The 12,429-nt window shown below is 33.7% G+C and overlaps 1 protein-coding gene across 3 annotated transcripts in view; it reads left to right on the forward strand.

Annotated features, from left to right (window-relative positions):
- Positions 1-12,429, forward strand: part of Cped1 (cadherin-like and PC-esterase domain containing 1) — a 257,384-nt gene that overhangs the window by 123,562 nt on the left and 121,393 nt on the right. For all 3 annotated transcript variants that reach the window (XR_001230879.1, XM_005402311.2, XM_005402312.2), the window contains exons 7-12: positions 2,008-2,150; positions 3,309-3,381; positions 4,483-4,650; positions 5,750-5,854; positions 7,380-7,546; positions 11,166-11,236. Coding sequence is in view for 2 of the 3 variants with exons in the window: in XM_005402311.2 (XP_005402368.1) it covers positions 2,008-2,150; positions 3,309-3,381; positions 4,483-4,650; positions 5,750-5,854; positions 7,380-7,546; positions 11,166-11,236 (727 nt within the window). In the remaining variant the exon portion in view is untranslated. The remainder of the gene's footprint in view (positions 1-2,007; positions 2,151-3,308; positions 3,382-4,482; positions 4,651-5,749; positions 5,855-7,379; positions 7,547-11,165; positions 11,237-12,429) is intronic.

Genomic DNA, 12,429 nt, shown 5'->3' on the forward strand with positions numbered 1-12,429 from the left:
GGTCTGAGGAAAGTTACTTGTCTAGGAAAAATGACAGGATTGGGTATGATCAGTGTGAGACTTTCTGTTTAGTCATGGGCAAGGGAACCTCCTCATGGACACAGCAGGGCACAGTCACCCAGAGGCTTGGAGAGTGGAGTCCTCGGGAATGATCATGCATGCAGGATGCTGCCTATAGCCAAAGCAGTGTCTCTTGGAGTGGCCATGAGCATCAGATGTAGCTGTGGCCCACATTTGGGACAGCAACAGAAGAAAGAAAAACAAAATAAAAAATATCTCTTGAGGAATGGTGGGCACTTATCTCTGTTCAACTATTACTGTTCTGTGAAGCTTGTCCCCCAGGGCAAGAGCACAGTGCTTTCCAGAGTCCAGTTCTCTCTGGATGGTTGATTGGATGAAGGAATTGAATAGCATTCCTTATTTAATGCGGTTAGAGTAAGAAATGAAAAAACAATCATTTTCACATGAGAAGAATAAACACAATCCTAAAATGTTAATTTGCTAATTACTCTTCCTCCTGGAGGATATAATCTGGTACTTAAGCTTATATACCTCATATGCTATACAGATATTTCAACCTTCTTATATTATTAACTTTAACCTCCTTGACATTTAGGTAAGATTAACATGGAAAAATGAAATATTTTCCATAATCTTTTCTATATAATATGATGAACTTGGTAAAACAGGGTGAGTTAGCTGCTTTTGTTTAAAAAATGTTATTCTATTTCGACTGACAGATGTTAAGATTTTAGTGTTAGCATTAATTTGTTTTCTTTTAATTATACAATTACTACATTCATTTTCCTTAGTGAAATGGAAAAACATCCCAATTGCCAAATAATGACGGTATGTTTTCAGGGGGCTTAATGTGTAGTCTCATTAGGTTTCTGTTTCTCAGCTGACAAAAGTTTATGAAGTCAGTATTTGTTTATCTTGAGAGAATTTTGCTTGTACATTTTAAAGATAAAATTACCATTTTCTTTAAGCAATTTGCGCCAATATTTGTCCTTCATTATTAGAGAAACAAAAGTTTTTCACTTTGCCATCTTAGGCAGTTCCAGTGGGTTTCATCTGTTCTTCCAAAAACACTAATAGGATACTGTACCTGCTGCATGTTTTTACAAAAAATATTTTTTGTTCTTCATCTTTGAAAGGTATGTTTATCTAGAAGTCTATGAATCAATATGATATGTATTTTATATTTTTAAAAATATTGATTTGAACTTTAATGCTAAGCATCCTCATATGGTACTTTTGTTGTGTGTTTGTTTTAAAATTTAAGCAAATAAAAACAGTGGCTTGTAATGCTAACGATGTTTCTAAAAAGACACAGATGAGCTTTATCTCCCCTGTGGTAAATACTGCTCTATCTTCTCTATCCACATGAAACATTACATTAAAATATTAACAGAACACCAGGATTCTCTTAGATTCTTCTCTAGTTGGCTATATCTTCAAGAGAAAAATGCAGAGAAGAAACAACTTTGATATAGATATTGCTATTGATATGCAGAGAATTGATAATAACAAAAAACTAAATTTTGAGTTTTATATTTACAGTGGCTTTGAAATACATTTTCTTCCACTTTGGTTTCACAACTTACCCACTGATATGCACCAACTCCAAGACACAAACATTCAGAGCAGGGAAAAAAATCCACCCCTCACCCCACATTAGCAGTCATATATTAAACTTGGGAGTTCTGACCACAGGGTATGTTACCTAAGTTCCACCATGCCTTCCCTGATTAGATGCCATGAAGTGTGGAAAATAAAAATGGAGCAAGAAATTAGAAGACATTCCAATCTTTCTCATCACGTTATGATTTAAGTTATAAAATATTTAAATCTTAGATCATCGAATTTTGCTCTTGAAGGAGTTTTGCTTGAATGTGACAAGAGGAGCTAACCTAGAGGAATTTATTACATTGATCATGCGATGGAAACCACAGAGAAGCAAACTACACCTTGTCTCACCATATGAATTTTTTACTCTGTTTGCAGCTGCAAACATTTTTTGAGACATTCCTGAGGGCCAGCTCACCTCTGCAGGCCTTGGATGCTATGAAGGAAGCAATCAGCAAACTCCTGCTGGCGGCTGAAGTCTTCAGTGAAACATCCACTCTGGGACCAAAGACCTCTCATAGGTAAGGCCAAATTTTATTTTAAAAATAAAGAAACCTATCTTCTAAAATTTGTTAGTGAGACTGTATCTTAGTTTTAAGTCCTTGTAAAAGTTTATGTCACCATTATACAAATATGATCTGTTAAACATATATGACCCAGTTTATAGATCCTAAAACTTCAGAGTATGCTACACTTTTGTTATTATCCAAATGATGATGACAAGAACTATCACACAAAACTTTAAATTAATTTTTAAATTGCGGTTTCTTTCCCAGTTAAGCTATTTCTGTCATATGTGCTTAGTGTGACTTGATGTGATTTTGCCTATACAGAACAAATTTTGTTCTCAATTCTCAGTCACTTTCTTCATTGAAGAATAATACCCAATAACCACAGTTTAAAGGAGGAGAAGCTTATTTTGGTTTGTAGTTACAGTGCATGGTCCTTTAAGTAGGGGACTCCGAGGCAGAAATGGATGGCGGAAGGGCTGCGTAAGGCAAGAGCTGCTTACAGCATGGTGGTCAGGAAGCAGAGGGTGAAGGAAAGCAGCAAAGAGGAGGCACACCCTTCAGGCCACAGCCCGTGCCCACTTCCAACCAGGCTTGGGCTCCTGAGCACAAGTCAGCGATAGCACCCTCAGGATCAAATCATCTTCCAAACACCTGAGGCTTTGGGGGCCATTCTAAGTCTAAACTATTGTATCAGTTATTCCAGTGATTTCAAAACTGTGGAGAAGAAAAGAAAAATTTTTATTAACAAAGTTCAATAAATTCTTTCCTCAAGTCTGAGCTTATTTGGCAGCTAATTATCTTTATCCATCCAGTGTGTAAACAAAACCCAGAGAGGGCTATATTATTACATGCATCGTTATACTTTATATGTGAATGAGTGCCTACTATGTAGAGGTCTTCCCCATTTTGAGGTTTTCATGGAATAACTTTATCATTTAATTTAATATGCTATGAATAACTTAGATATTTTTGTATTTTCTGTAAGAAAAAAACAGGCTCCAAATCAAAAAATGAATTGTCATTTTCAGTTATCCAAGCTACTAGTGCTTTTAATTGGAACAGATATTGAAACTTAACTACAGCAACTATTAACAATATAATACCAAATAATAGAGTACGTCTGGCAAAGAGACTATATTTTCATGTTACCTTATGCTTTTATTTCAGATGTAGATTATGCTTTCAGCTTTTAACTTTTGATATCGGTTATGGCAGTTTCAGGTATCCAGTAGTGCTTCAGGTGAGTATGCCAATGGCTTCGTGTGTGTGTGTGTGTGTGTGTGTGTGTGTGTGTGTGTGTGTGTATTTTCATTCATGGTAACCAATGGATAAATAGCAACTTGCATTAAAGTCACTGCAGGCTTTGGCACATATTGGTTGAAGGCCAGCACGTGGGGAATTTATGTGTTCCAATCTCCACTGGAATAAAAAAGGATTTTTCTGTGGTTCCCTACTGCTTACAAAGAAAAGACTAGTGGGTGTTAATGGAAAAAAGCAAGACATACAGATAGTAGAAAGTAGTGGATTAACCAGATTCTATTACATGTGATATTATGGGAATCATAACTGTTATGTTTTATGTACAGAGATTATGTTTAAAATTGGTATATATTTGAATTTTAAAAGCCATGGGAATTTTGAAATACATTTTTTCTGGTATATACATGTATAAATTGAATATTGTTTTGTACACTTTGATTCTTTTCAAATTTCTGCAATTAAGTGAACATTTTAGATAATCTCCCTCAACATAGCCATCAAAATGTCAAGAAGATAAAAAAGATTCATTTAAATAGTCTATAGAAAGCTGTTTCTTGGGTCACGAGATGAGAAGAAGAGAAGAACAAATTAAACTTGCAAATAATGAAAATTCAACTCCACATAGCATTTATTTGTTTGCCAACTATAATACGGAGCAGTCAATTACAGATATATGGTTAAATAGCTTTAAGATTTATCTATAAAAGTTTAAAGCTTTATAAAATGACATATTTTAATAGCCATTCATTATTTTGCACACATATCTAATAGTTGGTATTATGCTTTTTAAGTGTTTGGTTCAGAAAAAATGTTACATATTTTCTTTCATGAGCCCAGATTCTTCAACTATAAAGGGTTTCAAGATAAGCCAATGTGGTTTTATAGTACTTAATTAATTTCCTTATGTATTAAAGAATTGTATTTTAAAAGAACATCACTAACATTTATAAAATTGCTGACTTCCTAAAAGACCACTAGATGTCAGTTCTGATCTACAATCCGACAGGAAATAAATTAATGTCTTACAAGGCTACTGTAAAAGTTAATGAAAAATATTTGTTGTGCTTTTACCCTTTCAAAGGTGCATGAGCATTTAAACTTTCAAGATGATGATAATATGGATTTTGAGGACCAAAATACAGAAGAATTCCTTTTAAAAGACACTTTTGATTTTCTCTTTTCCAATGAATCTTCACTGTTTGTATTTTCGGAGATATTTCAGAGACTTTATAAATCAGGTGTATTTAAGGTAAGTGTGTATTTGTGCACTGATTAATATTTTTTAAGTCATTCTTCAGGTGCTATTTTTTCAAGTTAAGCAATTTGAAAATTCATTTAAAATTAATTTGTATGTTACATTACATCTCTTAAATTTTTCTGCGCTAAAGTCAAACATTATTTTTAGACTAAATGAATGTACAAGTCAATGATTGTGAAGAAATTATGGGCTAAAAATGAAGTAAAGCTATTTATAATTCCTAAGGAATGTTTATGAATATTATGATAAACATGTATATTATGGAATATGTTTTTAAAAATGTTAGAATTTTTTGGAGGTAGTCTAGAAGTCTTTTGGAGCAGGGAGTGTCCCAAACTGATATCAGGGGATTTAAATTATAACATTAATCTTTTAAAGCCTGCACACCTGTTAAGTTGTTTGGCTAGATGCCAATGATGAGGTGTAGAGATTCAGAGTAGAACTGGCTAATTGTTATGGCATGTTAACACAAGCATCATTGATACATAGAAAACCTATACATTACGAAACTGAATGTTGCTCTTCACATATTTTTCTGTTTTGAAACCTGTATTTGGGAAATCTGGAACAGTAGAATATGAGAGGTTTCATAAAAATTTCTGTTATGTCTCTTGCAAATAGCAGCAGTCTGGCTCTGGGGGGTGGATTATGGAAATAAAAGGACATCCAATAGTAGGTGCAAGGCAGGTATCTGCTTACCACCGTCTGTGAAACTCCAAAGTAGTGCTGGCCCATACTTGAGGTTTGGGGTGAATGCTCCTTTGAAGCCCTCACTCCCAGTGCCTGGAAGGCCATGGAAGGTTCTTCCTGAATTCTCAGGCTGCTTGCCATGCCCATTCTGCCTTCTGTGCTCACCCCCAAATTCACCACCAAAGCATCCTTGAGTTGTTTCACCCCAGTCTGGCTTGTCAGATACGAAGTTCCCTTATATGCAAATGTTGTTTTGACAAGTTCAAGTCACTATGCCTCATGTAACACTCATTAGGATAGCTGTTCATGAAGGTTAAAATTTGCTTTTATGAAGGAGGAGGCCATTGTGGTAAAAATGATTTGGTTTTTGAGCAATTTCTTGTTTTTTTCCTTACTCTAGGGTGAAAAGTATCCAAAGGAACTCAATCAGTGTGTATCATTAGATGAAGTTGATTCAATTAGGACTTTTATAAAGGAACTTGGGAGTCTGGGACAATTCCAACTGGTAAAACATAAGTGACTTGATTCGCATTGAGTACTGAGTAATGGTAGATCAGCCGTAAGCTACCTGATTTGACTTCAAAGTAAAGATATTACATTACAAGTAAAAATCTTGGAAGCATCTTTCTTCCTTTCAGAGATCTAAATAGCAACATGTATAAGATCTATATGGTTTACGGTAAAAGTTTGCACACAAGCAGTGACTTATTAAAGGTAAAAGACTATGATATTATTAAAACTACCAGGATTTGACAATTCTCAGTGGGAAAAGGTTAGCATTTTTCTAAAAAGGTTTTGCTTTTAGCTTTGAGACATTTACATGCAACCAATATTAATTTCTGCTTCTTACACCCTTTTAGTTTGTATAAAATAAAATATAATTAAATGTAATAGGAATATTTTAGAAAACTACCTAAATCTTAATTTGCCATAGCTCTACAAAATAGCAAAGAAAGTGAATAATTATAGTGACATATACTGGTTTCAGTCTTTAAAAATATATGTATTTTCTCTTCTATATATATTCTTGTGTTGAATAAATTTATTGGTCAGTATCAGAGAATATTTATTATATATGAATATCCATGCTCAGTGCATGCTTTGTTCTCACTTCTGAAGCTTCTATAAACTATAATAATTTGCATTTTCTACCATGTAAAACAGAATTTTAGAAGTGTTTCAAAAGAAGTTTGTTAATAATGAGCTGATGTTTGGCTCAAGCCTTTTTAAAGTTTTTTTTTTAAAAAAAATCTATGTATATACTACTTGTCTGAGTTGTAGCTAGTTTACTACTAATGAATGTTTGACATTTGTTTTTATAATTTAGCCCTCTTTTGGGGGAATTCAAGACAATTTAATTGATATATTTATTCTTTTAATTAATTTATGGATAGTAAGTATTACTTTCATGACAATTTGATTCAACACTGTAGAAAAATAATCAAAGAGACCTGGACTCACCTTTCATGAATATATGTATGACCTAGGACTAGCACACTGTGAATGCAGAGAACGTCTCTTGGTTCACTGCAGTGAAAGAACTAAATAATTATTTTGCAGGAGCAAGGCAAACCATAATTTTCTGATTACTGGAGTAGAAATTAGAAAATTGTAAAAATGTTTTTTTGGGGTGTGTATGTGTGTGTGTGAGGTTACTGTTTCTCACCATGACAAAATTCACTTGAAAGAGGATTTCCCCTCATTTTTCCTACTGCCTGGATCCCTCTGCTATTTAGCTGTTTTCAGGTGTCTTTAGCAGGAAGGAAAGAAAACTCATCCTATTAGGAAATATGATTATCAACAAAATTAGCTTCTTATTGTAAAAAAGTGGCATGTACTTCCACAACTACACAGAAAATCAAATTATGATACTGACCAATGTATTGTTAATAAATGTTAATAAATCAATAAATACATTAATTGATTTTTTAAAAAATTGAACTAAATATAAAGCATTTTCTAGTACTACTACATTTCAATTTACTTTCCATAACTTATGCTGATGTTTTGTGTTGCATATTTCTTCTCAGCTCCTCCCCTCCAATCCTCGAACTCAATCTTTGATGCATGAGTTTTATGATACAAGAAATCCTATGGGAAAACCTGGCTCAGTCCTGACCCAATACTGGTCTCTTTTAAATATATTTGAACAATTTTGGCTCATGAATAAAAAGGCACAGATACATCCACTGGAATGGTAAGATAGCCACAAATTTGAATTGTACAATCCAAAAAAATCTCCAGTCTAAAGATTGATTTCAAAAGCCTTTGCCTTCATTAAAGAAAGCAACAAAAAGAAGTGTGTCCAAAAATTCACGCTCTGGAAAGTAAATGTCTTCAAAGCACTGAAACCATAATGACTCTAGTGGTCTTCAAACACTGTAACAAAAATATATCCAAAAGTTTTTCAAACCAACAAGACTTGAATCCACTATAAAGTCATGCTTAAAATTAAAAGTTTTAATCTAGTTTTGTGCCATGATATATATCCTTGTATTGCTGGAGAAGGAATTAAGTGAATGCTATTATCATCCTAGTGGCATCTGATGCAATGTAGAGGGTGTTTGGGAGGCGTGACTTCATTCTGGGCAAAACTTAGCGAACTTTATGTACATGTATTCTTGTTTTTATACTGTTTCACATGGTCATTTCCTACCTCCACTTCCATTCTAAAGGGAGGAAGTAATGAGAGAACGAGAGGGAAATGACACAAAAGAGACATGAAGGCCTCAGTTCTTGGCTAAGTGGGCGGCACCAAAAGTCCTGTCTGCTTTGCTTTTATAGGGAGTGAAGTAGGGAGTATTTGGCATTTCTATTGCCAGGAAAGCAGACTTAAACCTAAGCCTCCTAGGGAGATGAAAGACAAATAGACATGCTACACTCATTTATGTCTCCTGCACTTACCCTGGAGAGCAGCTTCAGTTCTATTGACTTATACTTTGTCTCCTTCTGCCTCTGAAGATAGTAAAAACAATTCTTTAACAAACTTTTATAATTAAAAAACACAAATAATCATAAATGTGAAGGTTTCTTAGAAAATATCCCAGGATCACCACACACTTTAATTGCCACAGGTTTATGAAGTTGGCCTGTTGCCTTAATGCCTGGAAGTCGGAACCTAGCAGAATCCTTGTTTGTATGTTTGAAAATTAAGTTTTAAATCATAGTGAAAAACCACTTTGTTTTTACTTTTCACTCACTTACATAATCCAAGACTGTCTCATTTATCATTATAGGTAGGAGAATAGACTTGATTTCCCAAGGAGCCTATTTAAGTATTGTTTTTAACTTTGAATAAGTTCCCTTGAGATACACAAGCTTTACACAGTTTGTTCCCCAGCAAGTTTTTCTCAGGTTCCACATATGTTGTAAGATGAAGCAATCCACTGATTTTAAATGCAAATGATTGGATTCCCTTCCAGTAAGGCAAATTACTAATAGTGTATTGAGCATAATTAGAAAGGATCACGACTTTGTGATTATTTGTGACTTACTGAAACCCTGTCTCAAAATTAAAAAAAATTAAAAATAGAAAACAGCTGGGGGTATTGCTTAGTGCAGAGGCTCTAGATTTAATCTTTAGTACCAAAATATAATTTCAACTTTAGAGTCTATTGATTATGACAGGTAAAATTCTGATCCTTCTGAGACTTGGTTTCCTCATTTATAAAATATGAGTTACATGACTTACCACATACGAGTATTATTTTAGGAGGAATACACAAAACAGTTTCTATGTGCCTTACACTGTGAGCACGCATAAGTGCAAATGTTAGTGCACTTTCCTTCTCATTTTTCTGTGCCATCCAAAGATTGCTTTTTCTTCTATAGTGAAAATAATTTTTGTCTTTGTTTTATAAAGAAAGCAAGACATGTTTGGAAGAGTTATCTGTGTTAACACTGAGATAAGTAAATTTTAGATGTTTATCAAAAAACAATTAATATATTACTCCTAGAAAAATTTGTAAATTGTACTAAATTTGAAGTATCTTTAAATTTATCTGAGACCATATGCACATTGAATAATCATTTATGCCTCACTCTAAAGAGATGAATGTATATTGTATTATTTCCCTGATCAGAAGTACTAAGAAAATGGTTATTTGCTCAAGTTGCACAGCTAATAAAAATAGACTTGAGAGTAAGATCCTGTTCCTTTCATCCACAGTCTAAGATACTTTTTTGCAGGGCATTATGCAGACAGGGAAATCACCACTTTCCTTATCTTTAAAATGTCACTTCCAGTGTTTTCTGCAGAGCAAGCCAGCTCTATATGCTTAATTTACTGTGAGGTCTAATGACTTTATCCTCCTATTAAATAAAGATAATTTACTTCCAGCAACAAGGTGAGGAAAGATAATGTCAGAAAAGTAAGAGCAGTAGGTAGTAGTAATGTATGTGCCCCAAGGCTCAAAATCCAGAATTCTCAGCGCAGTTAGTGTAAATCTGAATGGAATGAAAATATTAAAATCAATGTGCAGTGCCTGCTAATTTTCACTTTGTTGGAAATAAAGTTACACTTGTATCTTGCTCTAAGAAATTGCTTTTCATTTACCCAAGAAGTTACATGAGAAATCACGGCAAGATGCCTTTGTATGCAAAGTGTTTCATTCTAGTGAGATAGTAATGTTCCAAAATTTAGTGTATGTGCTCTTCATGGTTGTATCTTTTTCACATTTCACCTAGAGGTTGTGCATCAGTTCTGAGATTTTCAATTTGTAATTTGGCTTTGTCTGGATCAGACTTTAAATCTGTCTCACATTGTGCCTGCTTTATGTGTTTCTTGATATTTAGGAGGAAAAAACAATTTTAAAATAAGTCTTAACATCATTACTTTTTACTTCAAATTACTTTATTGTATGTATCAAATAAAGTAAAGACTTTTGGAAGTCAGTCGGCAATAAAATTGTCACACCTCAGATTAGCAAAGTATCTAATTCCTTATATCCTTGATTCTTCTTAATTTCCTATCTGATGGTTATATTTTAAGGAAAGTAGAATATGCCTTGTTTCTCTTTTCCCTGCTACAGTGCCCAGCACAATGTATAGGGAAATAATTACATATAAAATGTTATTCAGCACAAAGCATTTTATTTAATTCTCATAGCACCTTTGTGAAGTACAGCAAGTATTATCTCAATTTTGTTGGGGTGAAAATAAAGGCAAAGAGCACAGGAAAGTCGTGTTGGACCATTATGCCCTGTGTTCACATCATCAAAACCAGCAATGTTTTTACCTGCAATTTCACTTAGTTATCTCCCAAATTTAAGGATTTAAGGGCAATATTGGCCAACATCTATTTAGTCCTACAGCAGAGAAAATGAGACAAACATGACAAGATGTGATGAACCTTCACTGTTTCTCAGAGTTTAAGGACAGAAGCCCTAGTGACATTGGCCATTTATGGTGTGGCACACTTAGCTCTCACAGGTTCTGTGTATGTTCTCAGGGTGTGCCTCAGAGTTTCCAAGGTTTTTTGCTTAAACGCTCAGTAACTTTGGCCAAAGTTCCCAAGAAGAATGTGTGTTCTGAGTCACTTCTGTTGGACTCAAGCTGTCTATCTGAGGTCACTCAGCTCTGGACTGAAGAGTTACTCTTTGCCCCAGTTTCTTTCACCTGTGCTTCACTGATTAGAGATGATGAGATTTTCGTTGACCTCACTGGAAGTTAAGTTGCCAGTTTTCAGGAATTATATCCAGAACATGTTTCTTTGTCTTCATCAAAATACCTCTGCACAGGCAGAAAAAAAGATAGTGTGTTTGATATAATTTCTATGAATTTTGCTCATTTCATTAATGCAGGCTTGTTTTTTGCAGGAATTCTTCCATGGAGGATGGTGACATTGAAAAAACACAAGTGTCATTTGATGCAGTTGACAGTAAAAAAGGTAAAAGCATAGAGTCCCATTTGTTTCAACATCAGAGTAAGGATTTCCTGGCCAAAGACATGATAATGTTTGCCTTCATTAGCAATCAAAAGTGAAATTAGATAAAGAAATGCCATTTTCCTCCAAATCAGAGGTTTTCTTCTTGAAGATAATAGAGTTGGAAGAAGTATAAGGAAATAGGTATTCTCAAAATGCTATTAGCAATATAAACTAGCACAACATGAACTAAAAGGCCACTTAATAGCATATAAATTGTTCATATGAACCAGAAATTCTACTACTAGATATTCATTTCAAGGAAATAATTAGGAATGTATAAAAATGAAAATAAATAAATTGGTAATAAGCAAAAAAATATTAGAAGCTACCACTATTACCATAAGAGTAGATTGGATAAATATATGAAATTATATTCAGTGAAAATTTAAGCTCATTCCAACATGGAAAATATTTATGTCATGATAGACATTTAAATATATTGTTCAGTGTAGCAATTCCTATTAGCAATAGGAACCTCAAGCCAAATTAATAATACTGATTTCAATTTTTTCTCTTTTTTTTCTTTTTATTTTCTCTTCTAAAGAATATCTGAGATTTTGCCATAAAATGTTTGTAATCTTAAGAAAAAACTATTAGGCATTCTCACCCTTATGCTATGCTTTAAAAAATTAAAAGCTTTTCCTGTTATAAACCAGGAATGATAATAGCATCATCTGAAGGTTAGAGATCCAGAATCTTCTAAATCAGAATCTCAGGATTGCAACCAGTAATTTCTACTCTAACAAGCCTTTCAGATAAGTCTGAAGCATGGTGGAGTTTGGGGACCACTAAATGAGCAAAGAAGGAGGAATGGAGAAGAATTAATGGTGAATGGATGCTATGGCTGCCTTTCTCCTTCCTATCATTTTTATCGTAAATGAATTATTTTTTTTAATTTTAAAAATAAAAGGAGGAAAATATTAACAGACAGACAACCTTTTACAAAACAGCAAAAGAACAGTAAAGACAATACAGAGTTATAAACAAAGTGATAGGAAATTAACAACGCTTGTTGTATTACATATTGATATCTTCAAAGTAGTTTCTCATGAAAACAGAGACATGCAATATTGATCAATCAAGGACTTATTGACAGTTTCTTTCAGCAAAGAAATAGAAGACAGTAGAACAACTATGTTAACTATCCTGTATAT

This window comes from Chinchilla lanigera, unplaced genomic scaffold, assembly GCF_000276665.1.
Source record: "Chinchilla lanigera isolate Chin_1 unplaced genomic scaffold, ChiLan1.0 scaffold00078, whole genome shotgun sequence".
NCBI lineage: Eukaryota > Metazoa > Chordata > Mammalia > Rodentia > Chinchillidae > Chinchilla > Chinchilla lanigera.